Here is a 14,871-nt window from a genome sequence, read left to right as displayed (position 1 = left end):
CAAGACTAGCAATATAATGGTTACGAGTCTCCGAATGAAGAATAAAGGAATTTTTATGATTTTTCCGAATATATTTTTAGCATTTTTGAATTAACATTCCTATTATGTGCGTAGCTTGTTATTTTTATAAAGATAAATCAACCAGGAATTAAAAATATATGCAAATGTAAAAACTCGAGAACTTTCCGTAGATTAGAACATGCGTTCAATTTTCTTGTAATTTTGTTCTATAATTATATCTATTAAATTGCTGTTTTTATGCTGAAATTAAAGTATTACTTTCATTTCAGTGACACTGATGTAAACGTATAAAAATTCTGCATTGAATATCAGTCGTTACCTAGAAAGAGAAATTGTTTCTGATAGCAATATATTAATTTTTTGCGCCTTTTTTTTTTAATTTTAATCCTATTGTTGGAACTTATAACAAGTATGTCAAAGTGGTACGATCAATTATGGCATAACAGTATCAACAACTTGCCAGTCTTGTAAGAAAATCGAACAGATCTTTCTTTTTATTCATATTGTATTTAGCAATCTTATTCGGCTCCTCCATCATCAGAAATTTCAACGTTTATAAAACTGCGAACGGTTATAACGCAGATAATCGCACGATTCGTATGACGAGATTGAAAAAAGGCTCTTTATCGTCGTATATGGATAATCATTTACTATTAAGAGATGTTTGTAAAATCGTCAACGTACATCATCATTAGTTGACAATCTCATCGCGACATGGCATAATTTTTTTTTTTTTTTTTTTTTTTTTTAATATTACTGCAATGCGTGAGTGTGAACAACAGAATGTATTCTCATCGAGTACAGTGATAATGCAGCAAAAGGGTCCATTCCGAGTTCAAGCTCGACAAATATACGTAAATCGTTAACACATGTAAAATTACGTAGCAAAATTGTAATGGATATTATGCTTATCCTTATAATACGTGCATACGCGGTGTAGCGTCATCTCACCGCTTTGTAATGATCTTCCTGCGATTGTATTTCCATCGCACATTCATGTTACCAAATGTTGATGAAAGAGGAAGAACATTTTTTGTACAACAATTCCGTTAAAAGACCAAGTTCCATTAATATAAAGAATGGTTAAATGCAAAAAATAATCATCTGACAAAGCAAGTTTTCAATCGATATTTTATATCCGAATGTTTCTTAGCTACATGAATTAGGGTCCGTGCCCTTTTCCTACAAACACAAAGCCGTATATACCTTATATAAAATTTCCATTTTATCTCTCCATCCATTTATTTACGCTCTTTATATCTCAATTATATCACTTAAAAACGATTCATGTGCAATACATTATGTGGTAACAGACAGGCCCTTTTGTCGTATGCTCACTGTAATGACATACAAGGAAACGAAAACTTAGCTATAGAGATCGTCATCTCCATCATCTTGAAAGGCTTGATCGCCTTGCGTATTATCTTGAGCACCGCCTGCTCCACTTTGTGGAAATCTGCAAATAAGTTTTTTTTTTAATGAAAGAATATTTTTTATTATGTACAAATTGTTCTATTGAAAATATGTATCATATCTTTAGCATTTAAAAAAAGTGTATCCATAAAAATTTAGTTTTATTTCCTTATTAATTTTTACACGCGTATTGGAATTCGAAAAAAAGAAGGAAAACTCGTACCTGAAATTAGTCCCGAATCCTCGAGATTGCTGAAGCGTTTGCGCAAACATTTCGTACTTGCGAATGTCGTTATCGGATACTGAACGACGCGCGAACCTCATTGCTTCCTCGAAGTGAGCTCGCGTTATTTCTGGTACGGGATCATCCTCATCCATCTGGAAAAAGCATAGAAACTTAGAACTTAGGAGTGACATGCATATATCGATGGCAATTTTTACTCGAATTAATCATTTTAATTTCTACATAACTGTATATATCTTTTAATATTGCCGGAAACTGTATAAAATGATTATTATTGCGTATGCGATTATGAAAGAAAGTGTTTTTCCTCGCAGTCGGGAAATATTGTACAAACTTAACGTGCTTGCATCGTAAAAAAATAAAAAAATGTGTAAGAAAACCCTTTCTGCTGATGATTCAAATAAAGTCGAATGCTGATTCAGGTATGAATCATACAGATGATGCAGCAGAAACGAGTCTTTGAAATAAAACGCCGTAAAATGTATTTTATAACAAAACATCTTACGTCCATAGATGCGGATGGATTATTTGCTCGTTCTTTTTCCCTTCGAATTTCAGTCTCGATGCACTGTCTAATGGCAAGTTTGCATGCCCGTTGGCAGATTTCTGTCAAGTCAGCACCGGAAAAACCGTGTGTAACTTTGGCTATGTAGCTTAGATCTACGTCCTGATAAAAAAAGAATTACTCTTGTTTTAATGACAATTAAGAAAGATGCAGAGAAAGATATAAATATACATAAATGTTACACTGACAGTACTAAATATTTTTTACTTTTTAGACAAATTTACGAAGTTATTACCTTAGCCACGGGCGATTTTCGGAGATTAGCGCGGAATATTGCTTCTCGGGACTTCTCATCCGGTAGCGGTATGTAAATTAATTGATCTAATCTACCAGGTCGTAAAATTGCCGGATCGATGATGTCGGGCCGATTTGTCGCTCCTATGATGAATACGTTCTTCTTCGCGCCCATACCGTCCATTTCCGTTAATATCTGATTTATCACACGGTCCGCTGCACCACCGGCGTCGCCGACAGTGCCGCCTCGAGATTTCGCGATAGAATCGAGTTCGTCGAAGAACAATACGCACGGCGCTGCTGATCTTGCCTGGAAACAAATTTGTGTTGTTAAACAGCGATTTTGAATCGTCCATCAGAGAATGGGAGAGAACTTACCTTGTCGAAGACATCTCTGACATTGGCTTCCGATTCTCCGAACCACATGGTTAATAATTCAGGACCCTTGACAGAAATGAAATTCGCTTGACACTCGTTGGCGATCGCTTTGGCCAATAGTGTTTTACCGCAACCGGGTGGGCCGTAAAATAGTACGCCTCTTGACGGTTGCATACCGAATTTCAAGAATTTATCAGGATGCTCCACTGGATACTGCGCGACGAGAATAAAACATTAGTAATATATTGATAATTTGAAACATATCTCACGTGCGTATATTAGGCTTTGCATGTGTTCTTACCTGCACCAATTCTTGCAATTCCATTTTGACGTTTTGTAAACCTCCGATATCATCCCAGGTGACCGTCGGCACCTCCACGATCGTCTCGCGTAGAGCGCTCGGGCTGCTCTTCGTCATTGCATACTTTAACGAGAAAATACTTTCACTTAGAAAACGGTGCAAATCAATTCAATATAAAATCAAGATGATAACCCACCTTAAAGTTCTCCATTGTTACCGCAAGCGAAGACAAAACCTCCGCATCTATATGGTCATCCTCCAAGTCTATGAGGTCCATTTTTTCACGAATTTGTTGAAGAGCCGCTTCCGAACATAAAGACGCTAAATCGGCGCCAACGTGTCCGTGAGTTTCCGCTGCAATCTGGCGATATATTTTTTATATTATTTTAAAGTATAAAATGTGATTATTTTTTATTTCTTAGGATTAACGTGGAAATAAGTGGCACCTCTTCTAAATCGACGTCGTCAGCAAGTTTCATGTTCTTCGTATGGATTCTCAAGATTTCCAATCGGCCAGTGGCATCCGGTATACCAATGTCGATCTCTCTATCGAAACGTCCGAATCGACGCAATGCTCCGTCAATGCTGTTCGGTCGATTGGTAGCTGCCATTACAATCACATGGGAGCTTTGCTTCATGCCATCCATCAGTGTCAACAGTTGCGACACAATACGCCTCTCAACTTCGCCGTGCGTCTATATGGACAAGAAAATATGGATTTTCATTTCAAAATGCGATTTATAAGATATTAGGCCTGTTCGTTTTCTCTGCACTTGTGAACTAGTACAATAAGTTGGAATGAAACAAAGATATTTATTCTCATTCTAACTTACTGCACTAATTCAGAAGCGCAGCGAAAACGAACAAGTCTATTGAGTTTGACTTGGCGAACCTTTTCACGTTTTGGCGCGATCGCATCAAGTTCGTCGATAAATATAATAGCCGGAGAATTTTTCTCGGCCTCCTCGAACGCCTTTCGCAAGTTGCTTTCGGATTCACCAGCTAGTTTGCTCATAATTTCGGGACCTGTATGGAAAAAGGGGAATTTTTTTAAATCTCATATATTGCTTTATATTCTTTATAATATTTCTCTGACGGTATTTACAGATTGCGTACCGTTTATGAGAAAGAAGAACGCTCCAGTTTCGTTTGCCACAGCGCGTGCAATGAGAGTTTTTCCTGTTCCCGGTGGTCCATATAACAATATACCACGTGGCGGCTTGACACCGATCGCTTTGAACAGAGACGGATGTCGCAGAGGTAATTCTACCATTTCCTTGATTTGCGCCAATTGCTTGCGGACGCCGCCGATATCGTCGTATCCTACAGCGTTCAATGCTTCCTCCTCCTCCTGCAAATATTCTTTTCACTATCTGCATCGATATGAAAGGTATCAAAAAAACGGAATATTTTTCTGACCTCTCGTTTTATCGGATCACCTTCACAATGTATCACTGTATCAGGCGCCACAATGCAAAATGGTCCCGGATCAGTTTCCACAACTTTGAATTCCACGGCTCGCATACCTCCGCGTACAATAAAGTTGTCATCTTTGTGAATAGGACGGTACGCTTCCAAGAAGTACGGCTTTAAATAGACTTCGAATAAGTTCCTGCAAAAATGTAAAGATATGTATTTTATGTGCCAGTATAATATTATGTAATTAGAAGTGCACAAAAAATTAATTGTATAAAAAAAAATTATGTCAACTCATGATTTTACTATAATTTTAAGTTGTCCTCTTTTACAATTGCTAATAAATTACACAAATAACATAAATATAACTAAATGTTATTGGGTTAACGTGTGGTTCCACGTGAGAACGATTGACTCATAATTTGAGATTCCAAGTTCGATCCCCATGTATGAGCTCTCAATTTTAAAAGATTAATGGTTGAGTTGAAGATTAGGTCATGAGTAAAGTATGAGGTTGAAAAGGTGATCCACTTCGGAAAACATTCCATTTATCATTCAAATCTTAATTGTTATATTTACCCGGTAAGACCGTCGACAGTGTCGTCCATTGGCAGCACATGAATACGTTTTCCATACTTGACCTCCGGACAAGCTTGTACGGAAACGACATCGCTCAGGCGCACGCGCAAGTTATTTCTGACAACCCGGTTCATGCGGATCTTCTCGTCCGGGCAGGTGTCGTCCGAAAGAACGATGCACACCGTCTCCTTACGCCTCTTGCCCTTCAGCAGTACGGTATCACCGCGAAACAACTGCAACTCATCCATTTTTGCTTGGGAGAGCGCAACTACGGAATTGTCATCGGCAATCGCCTCGTCGACCAGCAGTCTGTTTGGCCTATCCTTCTTGCGAAGGATAGCCGTCGCCAAATCTTCACCACTGAAACAAATAACATTAATTAGATATCAGTTGCAATCAATGTATTACTGTATTCGACATTATCTTGTCTAATATTCGATATATTATATAAAAATAAATTTGCATTAAATATTTTCGTCATAAAATGTTATATTCTCATTGGTTAATTTCACCAATAAGAATATAATTATTCAGACGTTATCGAGACGACAAGAATATTTAAAATCATTGAAAAAAGAAAATTGGTTTCTAATTAGAAAAATAAGTAAAAAAATTAATGAAGAATATATATAACATTCTTTCTTCAGATAACATTCTCTTCATGAAGGAAACGACTTTGAAAGTTATTCCAAGCTTTTTAAAAGTTTCTAAGTAGAAAAATAAGTCAAATGTAAATAACATTCCTTCTTCGAATGACATTCTTTTCTTGAAGGAAACAGCTTTGAAAGTTATTTTTATAGACTTTTAAAATTATTTTCCTTTTAATAATTAATTTGCTATAAAATGTTTTCATGATGAAACAAACATGACTTTTGTATTCTGAAGAGGAAAAACTAAAAAGATAATGACATCATATATACTTATACATACATATGTACATATATCTATATATACCTATATATGGAGGGATAAAAACCACAGTGGTGAAAGTCAAATTTTTTTAAATTTTTTTTCGTGTATAGATGCAATTTATATATTGTATAGATTGCATCTATGCACACGAGAAAAAATTTTAAAAAAATTTGACTTGCACCATTATGACTTTTACCCCTCCATATATATATATTACGCAATGTATTTTATTTATCTGATAAATCTGATATCTATTAAAATCCTCGTAAATTATAATAATCTGAAAGGATAATTTCAGAAGACGACACATAACAAGTATGCGAAATTAGCATATTTATTAATTTTAGACACGTAACGCGAACGTTTCTCGTGGCAAGGAGCATTTGCGTCCACGTTCGCGATTCTCGCGAACAAGCCATGTGACATCGCGGGCGAGTCGAGCGTCTCCTTTCCCTTTTGTCATGTTTGGCTCGAAGCACAGCCTGCGCCTGCACAGCCATGATCGCGGGCCATGACGTGCCCGAAAATCGACGGGCGCGCGTCCGCTCCGCGGATAACACTCCTCCCCGCGGGGGAGGTGTGCCGTCGCGGGAGGCGACGCCGACGGGGCGCGATTCGCGCGACCGTTCGTCATCCGTCGTCCGGGTCCATCCGGGTCGCGCGTGTCGAAAACGCGAAAAAAGGAGCGTCGCGTCGACATGATGACATCGTGAAATTGAGTGCCGTGGTCGGCCGTGTCGCGCTGCTCCGCGCGACACACACGTCGGCGCCGCGGCACGCGAGCGAGCGAGAAAATCGGCGTTGGAATACGCTGGATTAGGGATACTAGGAGCCTCGTCGACGTGGTTTCCTCACCTCTTCGGATCACTCATCGTTCAACCCTCGGTTGCTTCTCCGGCCCAAAAACAAGAATCCGCACGATGCACGATCTCTTCCCTCGGTAGGCGCGATGAATCTAGCAACGGAGTCACAGAAATGCAAAATGCAAATGAAGGAAAACCGTGTGCACGATGACTCGCTTCTACCCGTTGCCAAATCACAGAGTAAGGGCGCGTCCACACCAGTCCACACGTCGCGAAACGGCGTGGGCGACGCGCGCAGGAGGAAGGAACGCGGTGGCGTCCAATCAGTTTGTCGCTTCTCCGAAAACGATAGCGTCATTTCTCCCACTTTCCTTCTTTGTTCCTAAAGCCCATAGTACGGATTGGAGGGCTTTAAAGCCCGGTGTCCACGATGCAAGAACTGTGTCCAAGTTTCGATTTAAGCCAATCAACTTGCAGCTCTTTATGGCTCCTGCACACAGGACGCGGAAACACTTGCCGCGCGGCAAGAAGCGACGCGGTAGCCAATTAACGTGTTGTTTTTCCGTAAGAACCAAAAGTTTATTGGCTACCGCGTCGCTTCTTGCCGCACGGCAAGCGTTTCCGCGTCCTGTGTGCAAAAGCCATTAGGGTGCGTTCCCACTATACGCGTCGCGCGTCGCGTCACGACGCCGCGTCATGAGTTATCCAATCAAAACGTTTCATTTTATGACGTTTTTTTGACGCGAGATCTTGTCGGAAATGACATTATAAAATAAAACGTTTTGATTGGATAACTCATGACGCGGCGTCGTGACGCGCGCGCGACGCGTATAGTGGGAACGCAGCATAATGAGCGCGTTTGGCAGACTCAACTGAGTTGAGTTCGTCTTATCAACAATGTGCGTTGATTGGTTGGTTCTAAAAGTAAGAGCCAATCACGTTCGACTGCTACTACTGAGCGGCGGCGTCTGCTGAACGCGCCCATTGGTAGAAATGGACAATAGCGTCTCGAGAAGACGATTGGTTCATGAACTGTGCCTACCCACCTCGACGATGTGTGTACGGGGCTTAAGTCGGTTTTACGTCACGCGTAGTTCGCGGTTCACGTAGAGCGGTGCTCGATAAATATACACACTTGTCAAATCGATTTGCAATGGCCGGGATTAAAGGTTATTCAACGTATTCCCGATCGTTTTTCACGCGTGCGGCTTTCCGCGGCGTGAATCCTCGCGAAACGTCATCGCCGCGGGGATCTCGCCGCGCGAAAACCGCGAAAATCGGCTGTCAAAACATAACCTCGCCGCGCCGTTGTTGTCACCGTCGTTTGACGTTTCGCCCGTGCACGGGGCCCTCGCCCTCCTCATTGAGTTTCTCTTAATTTAAGGGCAACGCGCGACCTTCACGTCACGCACGGTTCCTTTCATTCGCCTCTACGCTTCCTCCTAAATTTCGCAAAAAAACGAAAATTGCATTTCAGAAAAGTTTCGTTCTGTAATATCGCGTAGTATTATTTTTTCAATCTATTTCCAGACTCGCATTTTAAAACGATCGTTTGTCTGTTCGATACGAGAAAGATTTATATAAATTTATCGCTACAAATATTGCTACGGATCCGAGACTGGACAGTCAAAAATGCGTTATTAGGCTTATAAGGATGTAGTCTTTATAATACCGTTTAATGTAATATGTAGAGATTAATATTGTGCTTTTCTTATTTCATGATATTCTTTCCTCGTGACGTTCATCCTCGAAACAGCGTAAGTACCCTTTGCAAGCCAATGATTGGGATATTTTCTCTTAAAATTCATAGATAACTATGATGTCTATTAATTAACAAAATGTAATTGTTATACAACGATGTGATTACAGATTGGTACTGCTAGCATTCGCTGGGTCCATCGGAATGACATTTGTCATTCTCGGTTGTGCATTACCCATATACAAGTGAGTGCATCTCTTTGCATAATCAATTTATTTCAGATATTTAGTTCTCCTAGGATTAGAATGTTACAACACGCACAATTTCCAGAGTATGGTGGCCATTTTTCGTCGTACTGTTCTACATACTGGCACCTATTCCAACTATAATAGCACGCCGCTATACAGATGATTCGGGAACCAATAGTAATCCGTGTTTAGAGTTGGCGATATTTATTACGATGGGATGCGTGGTGTCCTCCTTTGCTCTTCCAATTGTGTTGGCGCGATCTCCGGAGGACCAGCCAGTGGTACGTCGCGCACGTTTCTGCATAGAGCATTATTACAAAACTTTCAAGTCTCAGTGATGCGATAAAACAATTGCAAATAACAGTTTTATTGTTAACTGACAGTACATTAGGTTTGAATCGATCAGCTGGATTATGTGGTTTATTTGTACTTACAGATACAATGGGGCGCTTGCTACCTGACATTAGCAGGCAATATTGTTGTGTATTCCACTCTAGTCGGATTTTTCATAACCTTCGATCAGGACGATACCGATTACAACATGTGGTGAGGTACTGCTGCATCGTACTTACTCATCATGATAAAAAAAAAACGTGAGTAATATACGAGTTGATTTCATCTTGAAGGTAGCAAAAGTTAGTCCTTTGAAATACCGAACCCGATACGATATTAATTATTACCGATGAGATAAAATAATTACATTTTAAAGTTTCTCACTTATTTTTGAAATATAGAACTTATACAAAAGACTCGCGGCACTAATTAAAAATACGTCACTTATGCCATATTATATAGTAATGCGTGTAATTATTTCAGGTTTTTTATGCGATTAAAGGGAAAAAATATCAATCATGCAGTGCACTGACTGAAAGCTACATGTTTATTCTAAATTATACTATGAAACTTATTGTACACAGTTTACATAATAACCTTAATATGGATACTCTACTATATTGATGCTGCAAAGGAAAAAAATAGTATTATAGTGCACTAACGATAGAATGTCGGTGAGGCTACGCACGCGGTACATTGGATTCTGCGCGCGTTACGAAGCAGCGAAAGAGGAATAATATGCATTTGATGTCTTAGATTTTTCGTATGGGACTATTCAGGTTAGCCTGAAGCGCAACAATGCAAGGATAATGTTGAAAATATTTTTTATTTAATCTAAGTCTTTCGTAATAATAATGGTAATAAAAGTTACGATTTATTACTTCACATCTTATCTCTTCAATTATCCTCGCAAAAACCGGCCGAGAATGTTTCCCAGTCACGTTAAAATAAAATAGCTTGAAAATGATTCTCATATATGCATTTCTTATATATAATTGTTATAGTTTTATAGATATGAATTATGTATAGTTTTAGATATATTTAGTTATAGGTAATATTGTTACAGTTTTAAATATAGATCGTTACAGTTTTTGAATAACAAATAATTTGCAATTCTATAATTTCTTAATTTAAATTTGAATAAGTTTCACGAGCCACCACTTTATATTTCAAGAACGAGAAGAATTTCGAAGAAATCGAGTTTATTTGTTCAATAACTGGTTGAAATTTTTTAATTGCGTACATTTTTAAGTTAATTTAAATGGGCGCTACCGCAGAGATAATTTCCGGTCACTTTAGTAATCGGAAATCATCATTGCGTCAAAATGGCGCCCGTTTAAGCGCAAGCCGGATTCAACTGGCCAATTGGCGTCTAATTGTCCATTTTCTTAGCGCATTTCACGTGCGAGCAGCACAGATTCGATCGGTGGTAATTGTTCGATTTCTTTTCTCGTCTACAATACTTCAGATTCCGAAGGAAGTTCAAAGAGATTCTACAAGCGCGTCTCAAACCTTTCCCCGGACGGAAGTAGCTTCGCGTATTGCGAAACTTTCGGGCGTGCCGGGTGCCCGAAAATCACGATATTCCCAATCGTGCCTCAAATTCAAAGGTGCGGGTGCGCGTCGATATAATCAAGGCGCGAAAAAGATTCGAATTTATAATAATACACGCCGGCATTCGGCAGTGAAATATTGAACGCTGCCTCATTTAATTTAAGACAGAAAATACGACGTTGATCGTTAAAGAGACTCTAATTTACTTTATTTGCGTGTTTGTGATGTATATTCTTTTGGTGTGTAAAGTTGACAGTACTTTGAAGATTTTAATGTGCAAAATTCATTTACTTGATAGTTAGGTTAGGAATAGCCGAGGCTTATCCGCGAAATAATTGCGATCAGTCATTTTACCGCTATTTATCGAAAGAAATTAACCGAAATAATCACCTGTGGATTTAAATTTTAACATAATTTGCGAATGTGTATTTCGATAGATTCAATTGTGCATAGTTAATGTCAGAATCTTGTCGATGAGTGTCGTCGATGGACGAGGATGTCGAGTAAAACGAGAAACACGATTGAGTAGACGTGTAATTCTGTATATACTATTCGTTCTCAAGTTTTATGGAGTGCACATTTTAGAAGGGAAATTAAACATGTTTGTCATATGTAAATGTCCCTTCTACTTTAGGCCAATGTGTTTTATCTAATCAGCCTATATAAACGCACATCTGTACCAAGTCATTTCCGAGATTGCAATGTAAAAGTATACATCTGATATGTTTATCTTATTTACTCGCATGGAGGTCATCGTCGCTAATCAGTGACTGTTTTCTTAATTATTAAGGAATATAATTATATCTTGGGTGAGTTTATCTTAGAAGTAATATTTTTTATTGTACACCAATAATATTTACAAAATTATTCTCTTTTCAGAACTTGGTCTTTTTTTTAATATATTAGCTGATTCTATATACCAGAATGTCTTTTGAAATTCAAAAAGCAGAACTCCACGAATCTTCTGACCAATATATCCAAATGCAACAGCTGCTACCAATGGGATTGGCAGGTAAGTACGGTCCTTAAATGTCTGATTAACTTATAGAATTTTTATAAAACCACCACTAAACATAAAATGGAACATATGTTTCTAGGAGAAAATGAAGGATACAGTATGTCGGATAATCTAAGCTCCATTATTCCGTATGCTACTTTAAGAATGCGTAACGTTCGTTTACCTCACGAAGAATGTGCCAATGCTATTGCCAATCATCTACGATCAAGCGATAAGTTTATGCACGATGATCCTGAGACGGAGCAGTTTAGGATGGAGACGGTGAGAACAATACCGCAGTGCCTCACCGTGAAAAGAGCTATCAGGTCACAGCTACAGGCGACTGTTAATCGGAAGGCGATAAGAAAATCGATTGGTTGTTGGAAACTGTTTAAATATAATATCAGCTTAAAGTTTGCAAAGGTAATGTTGATTTCGCCGAAGCCGTCTTTACGTTGTCTTTACACGTTATGTGTAAAAAATTAAGAAACAAATTCTTTTTTTATATAGATTCGGGTGGCAATGCAGAACTTTTTATCGGCAACGAAATTGTGGCACCGAACGATAAAAACCATCGAAAGTCACTATGGAAGCGGTACAGCGACGTATTTTAAATTCTTGAGATGGTTATTCTTTCTCAACATAATTTCTTACATTTTGAGGTGCATACGTTTTATCCTGTTTTGCATCAAGAACTTATTTGTGATATATTTTAAACATTTCGAACAAGATTTTTATTTTAAAGTTATAAACATTTCGAACAAGATTTTAATTGATACTTTATGCTTGCAGCGTATCTTTTATTGTGATTCCGCAGTCCATGGATCAGACGCATGTGCCTAACAATATTGAAGTATTTGATTTTTTAACAGGCAGTGTAAGTGCAATCATTATTTTATCGTGGATAGCATGCTTAAATAATACACAAATAGCACATAAAGATACCTTGGTTTGCAGGGCTTTTTATCACGCACAATAATGTATTATGGTTTTTATTCCAATGGCACAGTAGACACACCATTTGGAACCAAATATAGCATCCCATTCGCCTATTTCCTAACGCTACTTTTTTGCTATATAGTTACATTTGTTATACTGTCTCTCAAGTATGTTACAAAATTAACGTGATTAAATTATTCGATTTGTAATTTAATTGAATATATAACAGTAAATCTTTTCTAGAGTTATATCCTCTTATCGAAAGTCTTACGTCGAAACACGTGGAAAAGTGCACAATTTATATAGCGACAAAATATTTTGCGGATGGGACTTCAGCGTATCTTCACCAAAGACTGCTGCTTTACAATCAGCATCGATTTATAAAGAATTGGAAGAGCTGTTAGCGGAAACGAGGCATCATATACGTTTGCATTGGTTTGACAAATGTTTGTTAACGATAACGCAACTTGCCGTAACGTCCGTTGTTATATTTATGATTTGCGGTGTTGGTGCACTCGTTTGGATCCTATTAAGTCATTACAATATAGAAGTGCCCGGAACTATCTCGGTTATGATTGTACCAACAGTCATTACTACCATCATTCACATCTTCCCAGCGATTATCTCCTACCTAGTAAGTAGCCTGCGTTTTCTAATGTAAAAATAGTTTATTATAATATTAATATTTTTAGGCATCGTTAGAACACTACAACAACAAACGCACGGAACTTTATGTGACAGTTGTCAGAAATTACGTGGTTGCCGCGACGATAATCGGCACTTTAATCGCCTTCTGGATAATCAACAGTACATCGCACTGTTGGCAAACGCACTTGGGGGAAGAAATCTATCGGCTTGTCATATTGGATTTTATCGCTTCGCTATTTGGAACGTGTTTGCATCTTGCACGTTCCAAGCTTTATAAAAAATTATCGACGAAAGTCTGCAGACCGGAATTCGATATCGCTCGCAATACATTAAATCTTATATACAATCAGACGCTCTTTTGGATGGGATTTTATTTCAGTCCGTTGATGTCCGTTATGATCGTGATAAAATTAATTTTCATATTTTACGTGAAGAGGTACGAGCTGAAAAGATACTACCAGCGGCCGTCACGGCCTTGGCGTGCGGCACAAACGCAAACGCTGTTCTTGGCTCTTGCGTTTCTCAGCATTATCATCGTGCTGTTCACGATAGGATACGTCATCACAAACGTGAAGAGTAACGAATGCGGACCGTTCAGAAATCATCCTCACACTTGGGATTTTATTGTCGACGGAATGTTATCGTTGAAAAGAGATAGCCCGTTCTGGAACGTTGTTTCAAAGCTTGCGAGCCCAGTAACCGGCGCTGTAATATTGGTTGGCATGTGGTAAATAATTTATGAACACATATACATATATTAAAATGATATAAATAGAGGTACTGATTTATTAAGTATTTTTTGTTAAAGTATCGCGGTGTATTGTCTACGGGCAGAAACGAAAGCGAGTGAGGAAATGTTACGAATTTTGTCCGACATGCTTCTCCTGCAGTCTCAAGATAAGCAGTTTCTGTTAAAAACTTTCGGTAAATGTGCTAACAAACGTAAGTCACATCTACTATTAAATTATATAGGTATCCTTATGCATTGTTGTTAACAAAACATATCTCTTTCTTTTATTAGGTGTGCCTGTTCCTAACGAGATTAATCTTTCCCAGGATGTTGGGCTTGCCGAGGAAAATCGTGGAAATGAAGAAGTTTTACTTTCTCGCCGACGTAACTTACCGTCGACTAGTTTCGAAGAAAGATGATTGTAAATGAAGATGAAAGTTAATAATATGCACTAGTTGACAATTTGATGACAAACTGCCAAAGCATGTATTAGAAAGGTTTATTTTCGTACAGTTATATTTACACTTAAATCTCATCTGAGAATATTGCTTCTACGATTGCCTAAATCTGAACATTCAAAACTGTCGTATATGATAAAATAAGAACATATTTTTAATACAACAAATATTTTATATGATATATACAAGTAATAATTATTTATGTAATTAAGTAGATATTTGCGGAAGATATATACAAACGGTAATCTTTTATTTTAATATACTATATATAGAATATTCGTAAATAAATCCGCGATTTATCTGTTATTTATGTCTTTTTCCGATCGTTTCCAATTATCTCCATTCCGTTGTCATAGTTACGTGATATACATACGTGTAGCATGTAGCATGTTGATTTCA

The 14,871-nt window shown here is 38.2% G+C and overlaps 3 protein-coding genes across 6 annotated transcripts; 2 read left to right on the top strand and 1 right to left on the bottom strand.

Moving 5' to 3' along the window:
• Window positions 1-744: 744 nt before the first annotated feature.
• On the bottom strand, window positions 745-7,094 carry Ter94 (transitional endoplasmic reticulum ATPase TER94). The gene is made up of 13 exons (XM_071795782.1): window positions 6,919-7,094; window positions 5,152-5,511; window positions 4,576-4,768; window positions 4,273-4,507; window positions 4,049-4,182; window positions 3,603-3,851; window positions 3,353-3,517; window positions 3,157-3,279; window positions 2,856-3,068; window positions 2,479-2,787; window positions 2,184-2,345; window positions 1,658-1,812; window positions 745-1,477 (listed from the first exon to the last, which is right to left on the bottom strand). The coding sequence occupies exons 1-13, from the start codon at window positions 6,933-6,935 to the stop codon at window positions 1,387-1,389; spliced, it is 2,406 nt and encodes an 801-aa protein (XP_071651883.1). The 5' UTR covers window positions 6,936-7,094; the 3' UTR covers window positions 745-1,386.
• An 893-nt stretch (window positions 7,095-7,987) lies between these two features.
• On the top strand, window positions 7,988-10,031 carry LOC139823146 (leptin receptor overlapping transcript-like 1). The gene is given in 6 exon segments (XM_071795501.1): window positions 7,988-8,601; window positions 8,603-8,623; window positions 8,736-8,810; window positions 8,896-9,094; window positions 9,250-9,406; window positions 9,630-10,031. Coding segments are annotated over 5 exon segments (426 nt in total). The 5' UTR covers window positions 7,988-8,584; the 3' UTR covers window positions 9,364-9,406; window positions 9,630-10,031.
• Window positions 10,032-10,165: 134 nt separating this feature from the next.
• Window positions 10,166-14,735, top strand: LOC139823132 (transmembrane channel-like protein 5). Of its 4 annotated transcripts, none has more exons than XM_071795475.1 (11): window positions 10,166-10,575; window positions 11,335-11,509; window positions 11,580-11,712; window positions 11,798-12,120; window positions 12,208-12,359; window positions 12,490-12,574; window positions 12,655-12,803; window positions 12,880-13,270; window positions 13,329-14,011; window positions 14,093-14,226; window positions 14,306-14,735. In XM_071795475.1, exons 3-11 carry the CDS (start codon window positions 11,625-11,627, stop codon window positions 14,431-14,433), a joined length of 2,133 nt encoding a protein of 710 aa, XP_071651576.1. In that variant the 5' UTR covers window positions 10,166-10,575; window positions 11,335-11,509; window positions 11,580-11,624; the 3' UTR covers window positions 14,434-14,735. The 4 variants fall into 4 exon arrangements, with proteins under 4 accessions (XP_071651576.1, XP_071651575.1, XP_071651574.1 ...); XM_071795474.1 differs by having other exon boundaries at window positions 11,138-11,509; XM_071795473.1 differs by having other exon boundaries at window positions 10,166-10,756; window positions 11,138-11,509.
• Window positions 14,736-14,871: the final 136 nt, after the last annotated feature.

This window comes from Temnothorax longispinosus, chromosome 12 (assembly GCF_030848805.1).
Source record: "Temnothorax longispinosus isolate EJ_2023e chromosome 12, Tlon_JGU_v1, whole genome shotgun sequence".
In the NCBI taxonomy this organism is placed as follows: Eukaryota; Metazoa; Arthropoda; class Insecta; order Hymenoptera; family Formicidae; genus Temnothorax; species Temnothorax longispinosus.
Note: the sequence above shows the minus strand (reverse complement) of the source record. Positions and strands in the feature narration are given on the sequence as shown.

Coding starts and splice junctions, on each gene's coding strand:
- Ter94 (XM_071795782.1), bottom strand. Junction 3,852..4,048: donor TCGCGCCAAAACGTGAAAAG/GTTCGCCAAGTC, acceptor TTGTCCATATAG/ACGCACGGCGAAGTTGAGAG. Junction 2,346..2,478: donor GAAAATCGCCCGTGGCTAAG/GTAATAACTTCG, acceptor TTTTTTTATCAG/GACGTAGATCTAAGCTACAT.
- LOC139823132 (XM_071795475.1), top strand. CDS start 11,625: ATGTCTTTTGAAATTCAAAAAGCAGAACTCCACGAATCTTCTGACCAA. Junction 13,271..13,328: donor CAGCGATTATCTCCTACCTA/GTAAGTAGCCTG, acceptor TAATATTTTTAG/GCATCGTTAGAACACTACAA. Junction 14,012..14,092: donor GTAATATTGGTTGGCATGTG/GTAAATAATTTA, acceptor TTTTTGTTAAAG/TATCGCGGTGTATTGTCTAC.